Here is an 11,143-nt window from a genome sequence, read left to right as displayed (position 1 = left end):
GAAGTTAAGGTCCAGCGTCGACTGCCACACCAAGGATTGCTCGATGATGATTCGGAGTGTTGCTATCTGATCTGTACATGACATGTCTTTCCTGAAGCTGGCTTGGTCTGGTCTAAGTTTTTCTTCCACTGCGTCTTTCAGCCGATCAAGGATAATGCGGGTTAGTACTTTGCTCAGTACTGACAGTAGCATGATGCCGCGCCAGTTCTTGCAGGATCCTAGGTCTCCTTTCTTGGGAAGTTTTACCATGTGCCCTTTTTTCCAGTCTGCTGGTACTCTTCCTTCCCTCCAAACCTTCTGCAGTAGAGGTAGCAGCATGTTGGCTGTGGTTGGAAGGTCTGCCTTGAGCGCCTCTGGGGGAATTCCATCTGGGCCGGCTGCTTTCCCATTTTTTAAGATCTTCAAGGCTTTTAGGATTTCCGCTTTCGTGGGAGGGTTGGTGTTGACTTTGAGTGGTGTGTCTGCAGGGGGGATGTCTGGTCTCACTGAGGGCAGGGGTTGATTTAGGAGTTCTTTAAAGTGCTCAACCCATCGTTGTCTCTGGTCTTGCTCTTTACTGATGGGGTTTCCTCCTCTGTCTTTAACCGGCTTGTTCACATTTGTCTTCTTAGTTGAGAGAGTCTTAGTGACCTTGTACAGAGTACTAAGGTCTCTCTTTCCTGCTGCCTGTTCTGCCTCTGTTGCTAGCGCATCATAAAAGAGTCTCTTGTCCTTTCTGGCACTATTCTTAACTTTCCTGTTCACTTGGGTAAATTTATCTCGAAGAACTTTCTTTTCCTCTTCGTTCTTGTTGCTGGAAGGCCATGTAGTATTATAATCTAAATCATAAATATGACCTTGTAATCAACACAGAAATGTGCACGGATCCAGGTAGAGAGAATAAAGCCAGACTGCAGACTGAGGTATTCTTGCTTTCTGGTTTTCTGGGTTATGTATGGAAGTGAATAGAAATGCTAATGTCATGGGATAATTATTGCAACAATTGGAAAACAAGACCACTGTATGTGAACATTTGAAAGGGTCCTTTCAGGTAACCGCAGAACATTTGAAATAAGACAGATGTCTAATATGTGAGCTCCTTACTGCTTAGTAGAAGGAATTTAAGGCTCCCTGCTGTGGCAGTACAGTGAAGCAGAATTAAATATGTAGCACAGTGATAAATAACATGCAGACCTTTGTAAATAATCTCCCAGTGGTTATTAATGTAGAAATAACTGCCTTCCAGCAAGCATAGAAATGGTGCAGAACGGAGGCAGGTGGAGGCCGGGTGGAGGCAAGCAGTATAAGCACGTGCCAGCATGTAGAGTGAATGTGCATGTGATGGTCTTTAAATAGGCCACCAGATCAGTGCAGTCACATGTGATGGCTGTGGATGGTTAAACATTACAGCAGACGGGGACCATGTTTTGCTCTAACACTGTTTGTTAACTGATGTTCTCTCACTGTTATGGACAGTAATGGTAGTACTGTGAGCTTTAGGAATCAGAATAACTGAGGACATGTGACTGAAACCCGAAGGACCTCAAAATACCCTGGACAGATGAGCCAAATTCAACAGACACACAATTTATCACAGTGCACATTGCCATGGTAACAGTGCATGTTGTCACGGTAACATAAGCATAAACTAATAATAAAGTACATCCATAGCCCTTTTCAAAACAGAAGTCACAAAAAGAACAGGTGATATTTAAGAAACAGATACAAAGCAATACAGGGTTTTAGATGTAATTCAAAGCAGTGCATCCCAACCTTGGTCCTGGAACCCTTCAAAGGGTCACTCATCCCCCCTCCATGAGAAATACTGGATAATGTTGCTTCATCAGACTTCTAATGAAGATGATCATCGAAGGTTCAGGAGCAGGACCATGCCCATAAAACACACCTTTTCCTGCCACCTGCTTATAAATACTTTCACCTCCACCTGCGCTTTTGTTTCTCATAATCCTCCCACCCTCCCTATCTATTTTATCTTTCTCTGTCTTCTCCTCTTCCTTTCTACTGTTTTCCTTGCTTCACATAGGGGATCTGCTACACCAGAAAGCTGTGTGGGTTCTCCGGAAGCTTTCCCAAAAACACTCTAACAGTCACCAAGCAGCATCAGCACAAAGTTCCATACATAAGTGCCTCCCCCTTCCATCAGCATCATTCATAGGAGTGGTCCTGACTAGTGAAACATTGACAAAATGACAAAATGAAACAATCTGAGAGTTTTAGAGGGGGAAATCAGCAGAGAGGCTCCTCAGGATGGCTGCACAGCCAAGGTATCTACTAGTCTGTAGAGTTAGACATGATCCTGTCTGACATGGCCTTAATGATATCGTCTAAAAAGTAAGGATGGGACAAAATGACTTTTTCTTGATATGATTCGATGCATGATATGGTGTGTATGATTTGATTTAATCACAATACAATTAAAAATTCTGTGACATCGGTGCATGACTAGCTGTGGAATACTTGTACTTTATTACCTTTTCAACCCTTTTCTACCACTGGTTTGATTATATAAAGAACAACCAGACATATTGACTTCCGTTCTGTATCATATTTACAAAAAATGTGGCGTTGCTGGGATATGGAGACCACACGATATACATAAAAAAATACATATTGTGACGTTTTTGTATCGCGATATATTGCATTTTGATATATTGTCCTGTCCCTACTAAAAAGGTTGGACTGGTAGCAAGGCCCTGATGTCTATTTAGTAGAATCTGTAATTCATTTCTACAATGGACTGGTAGCCAGGTTAAAGACACCTGGGTAAGCATACCAACCATTAACAACATTAATGGTAAAAGTCTCATCTGCAGCGTTTCATGCAGTCTGGAATGATGACACTGTTTGTTCTTTAAAGTTGGGTTTAAAAAATATGTTACAATAAATAAATGATGTGAAGCACGATTCTCTGTGTCGCTGAGCGACGGCACTGGTCTAATTTTAGCAATACTACTTAGCTGAGAAAAACATGATGACAGAAGCTTTTTGAAATGCAGTTTGTGCAGGACAGTGATGGCAGCGATGATAATAATGGTGAGAAGAGTGTAGGCGTGCTATAAATACTGGAAACCTGTGTGGGTTTTTTTTTCATCTTTTAGTCCATTTTCAATAAATAGTGTATACACAACAGCACTGAAACCATCTTTCACATCTACCTGTGTCTTTTGATATTGGTTAATGTTTTTTTTGTTTTTTTTTTGACCTTGAATAAGCCCTAACTTGCCAGTTTGTATGAGTGCTGTATGAGAATCTGCTTGGAGAAACCTGACAATTTCTTTGAAAAATGGTCTGGACTAATGCAGAGAACAAAAGGTGTGTAGTAAGTGGGCTGAACCACAGATATGGACCTTGAAGAAAAGTGGAGAGAGTTGATTCTGGAGTGGAAAAATGAGTATCATGGTTTAGAAAAATGTAAAGAATGAGTTACATTTGGTTGATTGTAAAAGGAGTTCATGACATTTGTACCTGGTAGAGGATACTGATGTTGGGGTTATTACCTCCAGACTTTAAGTGTAAGTCAAGGGAGGAATGGGTGGAGTTAGCCACTGCTCCAGTTTTCATTCTTGGAACTTTTTATGCTGATATTTCTGGGGTTTTCAGGCTAGTGTGGGTAAAAGCATCAAAAAATTCCATAATCAATAAACTTACATGTGAGACCCCTTTTAGCAATATTCCAAATTATAGACTACTTAAAAGAGTTTTTTTCCTATTTGATATGAGACTTTATTTTTGTCCACTGGGTGGAGAAACATCTCTAAATTACACTAGGCTGAGATCAATGTTTTTGTTATAAAGTCTGCAATGTAATGCAGTTTAGTCAATGTAAACAGGCTAATTACACATAGGGCCTTGTGTTTTATAGCTGATGTGTTTCTGTAGCAGACACATTCTCAGCTGCATGCAGAAAATGGATTTACCACAGAAAACAGACTTTCTGTGTCACTGAAACAAGTTCTTCATCACTGCCCCCTATAGGTGCTAATCACCAGTATAGATTATTTCCCCATGTGACTTAACTCCAGGTAACATGGTGGAACAGTGGTATGCACTCACAGCAAGAAGGTTCTGGGTATGAGTCATGGTCTACCTGGTGTCTTTCTGTGCAGACTTTGAATGTTGTCCCTGTTCCAGCTTGGGTTCTCATCGGGTACTCCGGCTTCCTCCCACAGTCCAAAGACATGCAGCTTAGGTTGATGGATGACACTAAATTGCCGCTAGGAGTGAGTGTGAGTGTGTGGTTGTTTGTCTACATGTCAGCCCTGTGATAGACTAGCGACCTGTCCAGAGTGTAGCCCGTCTCTCACCCAATTGTCAACTGGGATTGGCTCCAGCCCCCCATGACCATCTTCAAGGCCAAGGTCAAGTGTCATATGCACAGTGAGGAAACATGTTTCCCTGTACAATGAAATTCTTACTTTGCCATCCACAATGAATGCCACACAATATAAGTGAAATATAATGCAGATATATAGGTTCTAACGCACTGTAAAACAACCGATGAAAAGTATAATGAAGAATACAATGAGAACACACTATAATGAAGGGAGAATGTATGCTACATGGGAGCTGCGTGATGATGAGTTCTTCTCTCCTTCCTCATGTGGAAAAAGCAAGAGTTATTGAAATGGTCTTTGGAAATGATCTGCCAGACCTGAGTTGTTGTTGAGCTGTCCAGCCTGATCATGTGATCACCAAACAGAGCAGAGGGCAAGTTTACAATCACCCAGAAATCTGCTACAGATGTCTCTGGTTTTTCTTCTTTTAATTTCTTTATTTACTGGTTCTGTGATTTATGTATTTATTTCTGACATTTCATCCCCTTGTGTAGCATGATTTGGATGTTTCCCTATGCATTATTGTTCCTGTGGCAGCATGCAATATGTCATCCTCCAGTCACCCTGAACATCCTCTCTGAATGTGACAGCAGCATCCTAGGTGACATGCCAAACCTCTTCTGCCTCCTCAGGAAGTACAGCCGCTGTTGGGCCTTCATGACCAGCTGTGTGGTGTTAAGTATCCAAGTGAGGTCCTCACTGATGTGGAGAAGCTGCTCACCCTCTCCACTTTGAGCCCCCAGATGAACAGTGGCCGATGAGATCTCCTCTCCTTCCTCATGTCCACTATCATCTCCTTCGTCTTGTCCGTGTTGAGGCTGAGATTATTGTCCTTGCACCATGACACCAGACTGGCCACCTCCCTCCTGTAGGCTGCTTCGTCCCCTCCCCAGTGATGTGACCTATCGCTGCGGTGTCGTCCGCGAACTTTAGGATAATGTTATCCTTGTGGGAGGCGACACAGTCGTGGGTGAACAGGGTGTAGAGGATGGGACTGAGGACACATCCGTGTGGGGTTCCAGTGTTTGTAACAATGCTGGCTCAGGACCTATTGCCAATCCTGACAGTCTGGGGCCTGCCAGTCAGAAAGTGAGGAGCCAGTCACAGAGGGTGGGGTGCAGACCCAGTGTGGACAGTTTGTGGGTGAGTTTGTGGGGGACAACTGTGTTGAAGGTGGAGCTGTAGTCAATGAAAAATAACCTGATGTAGGAGTCTCTATTTCCCAGCTTCAGGCTAAGTAGTATAGATAATGGATGGATGGATTTCATTCTACTATCAAGGGATTCATTGCTTTGTTTTCACTGAGGAAGAATCTCCTGTTCCTGTGTAGGTTAAGTGCTGCATGATGCCTTTGTAGAAGGCAGTGTGCCTGCCAATGACTGTTGTTTAAGTAGTCACTCTGCATTATCTGATTGGCTGACTTTAAATTAATCATTCATTGCTAGTGTGTCAGTGTTCAGTATAACGCACTTGCAAACTAGGTCATTTGGCATGCATGAACATACTCTCCGGCTCCACAGGGGAAGACATCTTGTTTAAGCCTGAGAATATATCAGCACAAAAAAATCAGGTGCCTTTATTTGTCAGATGGTCACACTCAACTTGTCACTGCAAAATACTTACAGTGCAAGTAGGAGATTCCATTAATCTCACTTGATTTAGATTTTGTCACAATAGCAACGCCTTCCACTTACTGTACAATGTAAAAATATATATTATAGCTGCTTTAAATAAATAGTTTTTTGGTGATGTAATTATGTCTCAGTAAGTTCTACCTTACAGCCTACATTAGTCAACATTTTTTATACTGACACTGAAACAAATGATTGTGTGATCTAAATGTCATCAATCATAGCACCAATATAATGAGAGTTACCACTGGACACTGTTGCTCTACTGATCTTTGAATTGATAATGAGATAAAAATGGTGGTAGCCGTTCAGTGGTTACTGTGTTTCTTCTAGCCTGTTCTAGCCTACAGATTTTGCTAATCAAGCAGATTTATTTGTCATGTACTATTCAGCCTGTGAAACATTTGTATAATCTCTTCTGTGTTTCTGGAGGAGTGACCTTGATGATGGGATCAAGGTAATCTTGGGATGAGACAATATATATATATATTTTTTAACAAAAAACCTGAATTGAAAAACTGAGGGTGTGGAGTTTAAAATCACAGGAGAATCTAGAACATTTTGGGTGGGGTGGTCAGGCTAGGCTACAGACTCAAAGCTGGCACCAGGCAGTCCTGAATGAGCAAGGTGTTCCTGTGGTGTTAGCTACAGTGAACCTTGCTCCTATAGCCAAACATGACGTGATTACCATCTTCATGCTATAATTATTGTCTTTAGAAATTCAGCCACATCCAGTGGACTGGGCTGTGCATCCTTCTCCCCCATCTACAACACAAGTGCTGGGGCTGCCATGTAAATTAAATTACAGATGATACAGAGTTCCATAGGGTACTGAGTGTGCACTCAGTTCCTCTAAATTCCAGTGCCTGAGAGAGTGTGTGTGTGCATATATGTGTGGCTGTCCATAGAGACTGCTACAAAAGCAGGCAATACAGCTACAGCACTAAAAAAAAGAGGGAATAAAAATGGTTGGGATTATTTCTTGGAATTGATGCCCTTCCCTCCTTTCACTGCTGAAAAGGACTCTCCTCTCGCCAAGTGGCAGTGCATATCGAGGCCATCATTTCAGGATTACATCAAATGAGCGGTGTGCGTGTCTGTTCTGTTGCCATTGGCAACACATCTTCTTCTTCCTGTGTGATCTTGGCTTCTCTTTGAGATCTTCCTGCCTGCTATTGCTGCACTGGTGCTGTTTCTCTGCCTTGTCAGCTTGTAGGCTTTGCTCAGTGCCTATGAAATCATACTGCCTAGTCTTTTATGTATATGTGAATTATTATATCAAATAGACACTGTTAACAGCCGAAGTAGGATGTCTGATCTGTGTCTACGACATAGGGGTGTGTGGAGATGCACTTGCATGGTTATTTGACTGGTAGAGAGACATCTTCATCACTGGCCAGGTTTCAGTTTCAAAAGAAAAAAGTTTAAGGGGATAGCTTTGCCTGTAATTCTAATAAATCTGTGTAGTTCAGGCTAATTTTACAACACTAAGATTTACAAGGGTTTTGCAACATCTCATTGATTTTATGCAAACTAACCCAGGAACATCAATTTTTACTTTTCTTGTAATAAAATATTCATGGCAACAGTGGAGTGGTAAATATATGAGCGAGTAATACAGACTAGAGCTGGTGAAATGCAGCAACAAACCAATTTGGAATGAAGGGATGGTAGGTTTGAGATGACTATATTACCTGATTTAAAATATGCATTACTAACTTCTTCCTCTAATTTTCAACCATTATGGGTGAACTGAGAGTCAGAACAAACTCAAGCAGTATCCTCTCCTCTTCGTCCCTCCTGCCCTTTCTCTGTAACTACGTCATATGTGGTCATGACAGCCGGAGACAGTTGTGGAAGTCAGGTAGCACAGCAGAAATAACTGGCTCCAGAACTAATGGAGACAGAATAGAGCTGAATTCATTTAGATTTTTTTTTAATACTGTTCATTTTGAGGTTGATAGTGTCATAGAAGTGAAATGCTAAGTCAGTGGAGAACTCTTATAAAAAGATCAGTAGCTTTCTGGCAGAGAAGAAGACTAAATGAATGTAAATGCATTTATTTCACCTGAAATCCACATAGTATATATTATCAGAGAGTGGTGTGCTACATCTACAAAGCACAGATTATACTGTATATATGTACATTCATTAAATGCAGTAGGCAAATAAAAGTATAGGCCACAAATGCCAAATTCTCAGTGGTAGTAGAATCAGTTGAAGAGGTGGTGCTTTAAATTAACCTAGATTCTTGCCTGCACAGGTGTATACACAGTGATGACAGCTCATTTCCATCTGAAGAGAAAGATTGGCTACTTCGTAATCCAGACGTACCTTCCATGCATCATGACAGTCATTCTTTCCCAAGTGTCTTTCTGGTTGAATAGAGAATCGGTGCCAGCTAGGACTGTGTTTGGTAAGTGTCTGACTTTCTTTCTCTTCTCTTCTGTTCACAAAGAACTACATTTCAAATAGGCAATAAATCTGTCTTAGAAATACCCCAATTCCCAGTGGCACTGATGTCATTTAGATGCAGTGTTATGAAGGTTGGGACTCCACAATGGGACATGGACTTTACGCTCGCCTTTGTCAGCATGGAGGATGAATACAGCAAAGGGTTGAAAGTTGATGACAAACTGTGGGTGGAGGTGAAAACAGGCTCCAGTGCTTTATCAGTCCAGCTGCTATGCTTGTTTGTAAGCCAAGTGGAACAAATAACAGTGACGTCAGCAGGGGCGCCGCTAGCAGTTTTGGGCCCTATGAAAAAATTTGAAGTTGGGCCCTCTACCTCACCCAAAGCTAGTCTCTGTGGGCCCCCAGAGTTCGTGGGCCCTTAGAATCATCCTAACTCCCCAGGCTAATAGTTACAACAGTTACACAGTCGATCCTACTCCACACACAGTAGAGTAAAATGTTTCATTATGTTGATTTCATTTTCATGGAATTTCTTTTAATGTTTCAGATTTGCAGTAATAGGTCTGCCTGCTTCATTACAGTATTGTGTGTGTTAAATAAAACAATCTTTTTATTATGAACTTTATGAGATCTATGTGTATGTGTGTGTGTGTGTGTGTTTCCAGGTGTAACCACTGTTCTCACAATGACAACACTGAGCATAAGTGCGAGAAACTCCCTTCCCAAAGTTGCCTACGCCACTGCCATGGACTGGTTCATTGCTGTCTGCTACGCCTTTGTCTTCTCCGCTCTGATCGAGTTTGCCACTGTCAATTACTTCACAAAGCGCGGTTGGGCTTGGGATGGAAAGAGCGTTGTGAAGGACAAGGTAATGAGGAGAAAAACATCTCTCTGACAAGCTCTATTTTCAAAGAGCATTCATTAGCATTGTACTTTATGTTGAAGAAGGCAATTTCTGCTGACTGGAGCGATAAAATCATTTGTCGAGGATGAGGGAAGCAGTGATAATGGCTGCTTTAACCCTCCACAAGTGGAACCTCGGTGCTGCAACACCATACCTTAAATTCCAATTTTTCCAATACTGTTTTTATAGTCTAAAACATAAGAATGTGGCTGTATAACATATATAACATATAGTTTAATAGAGTAGGCTGTAAGTTTAAAAGAACAAGACCACTGATTAATATTCCAGAGGAAAATAGTTTGAAGCATTAAAGTGCCATCAATTTAACTCTGATGTGCAGGCAAAGTGCTAAATGCTCAAACTGCTGCAGGGGAGTGACTCTGTCTAAATGGGTACAGTTGTGAAAATATGGCTGTCACACATAACTTATTACAGACAGGACAGACAGAGATTTAAACTATTGTCACACTGTAGAAACCAAGCAGAAGGTGAGGATAAGATACAGATGTTTATCCATATAGAAAACATCACTTTAGTTCTTATTGTAAAGTAAATAATATTGTAGTGTGCATAACAAGAACCACAACCCTGGGGAATTGATTGTAAGTAAATTAATTAATCAATCAAATTAAACACTCGTCGCAATGTGATTTCAGAAACTCCAAAGCAGATTTAAAGTGTTTAAGAAAGTTTAAGAACAGTTTTACTGATTTGTTGAAAATGTCTTCTTGTGGTGTAATGAATGTGTTACATATCAGATCTCTTGTAAAAGTTTGACAAAAGCAGATTGATAGCAGCGTGAGACTGTCCTCCAGTCCATAATCTGTAAATTATGAGGTCCCAGAATGTCATTTGATGATGGACCCAGCATGTCAGTGTGGGGAGCGGAGGTCCCTGAATGAAGAAAGGTTCCTCAGTGACCAGTACCCTGGAATAGTTCCCACATTAAGAGAGCAGATTAGAGGCAAAAGCAATTTGTTGTGTGTTTGTAGAGACCAATAAAGAGCCAGTTATAAACGTCAAGCACGAGTGATGCTAAACACATTAGGACTGTGAGGCTACAGCCTTCAGCCTAATATTTGGGAACATTAACATTATATTCAGAATATTAAAGCACACCAGGGAGTGGATATTGCAGTAGCATTAAATAAACATGTTCTTATCTTCATTTATGTAATTTGCCTGTGTTTTTGGGATTTTCACTTCTTTTACATTGCAAACGTTAAACTGGATGTGCAGTGCAACAGGCCCTGGTTACACTGTGATATAATAAGACTAACTGTCTGTTTATATTGCATTTAATTATCCTACTTTTAGACTACTGTGACAAGCTGGTTGGACAAAAAGTATTAGACTTGGACTCTTCATATATTTTTCATATAGCCCTTTTCTTTCATATGTAAATAAGGTGCTTGGTTTGTTAAAACAGGTGCTGGTCACAATTTGAGAGGTACTGGATCCAGATCCAGATTTATCTCCTGCTTTGCTCCCATAAAAAAGGACCCCACAGGGCATTTGTGCAAGCAGCCTATTATGACACACAGTTACATTTTATTGTTGCATGACATCTAGCAGTTGTGTGAGACAGCAACAGTCTTCTTAGCAAAAGCCCCAGAACAAGCAAGTTTACAGTCAAGCGACTTATGACGGGAGCAGAAGAGGAAGTCAGGTGACGCTGTGATCAAGTGACAAAGTCCACATAGGGAGGAGGTCGGGGTGGGTGAATGGATGGGTTGACAAAACACTGGGACTTCAACCCTTCTTGTTTCAAACCAACCATCAGCATTATTTCTATTAACTATGACCATGATCATTCTGTAGCCTTAACCATGTGTTTATTCCTATAACCATGACCTTAG

The 11,143-nt window shown here is 41.2% G+C and overlaps 1 protein-coding gene across 1 annotated transcript in view; it reads left to right on the top strand.

Annotated features, from left to right (window-relative positions):
• gabra2b (gamma-aminobutyric acid type A receptor subunit alpha2b) overlaps positions 1-11,143 on the top strand; it is a 34,951-nt gene that overhangs the window by 19,501 nt on the left and 4,307 nt on the right. Inside the window, exons 8-9 of the mRNA XM_020595440.1 lie at positions 8,229-8,381; positions 9,046-9,248. Of these exons, the coding sequence (XP_020451096.1) occupies positions 8,229-8,381; positions 9,046-9,248 (356 nt within the window). The remainder of the gene's footprint in view (positions 1-8,228; positions 8,382-9,045; positions 9,249-11,143) is intronic.

This window comes from Monopterus albus, unplaced genomic scaffold (assembly GCF_001952655.1).
Source record: "Monopterus albus unplaced genomic scaffold, M_albus_1.0 scaffold27.1, whole genome shotgun sequence".
In the NCBI taxonomy this organism is placed as follows: domain Eukaryota; kingdom Metazoa; phylum Chordata; class Actinopteri; order Synbranchiformes; family Synbranchidae; genus Monopterus; species Monopterus albus.
Note: the sequence above shows the minus strand (reverse complement) of the source record. Positions and strands in the feature narration are given on the sequence as shown.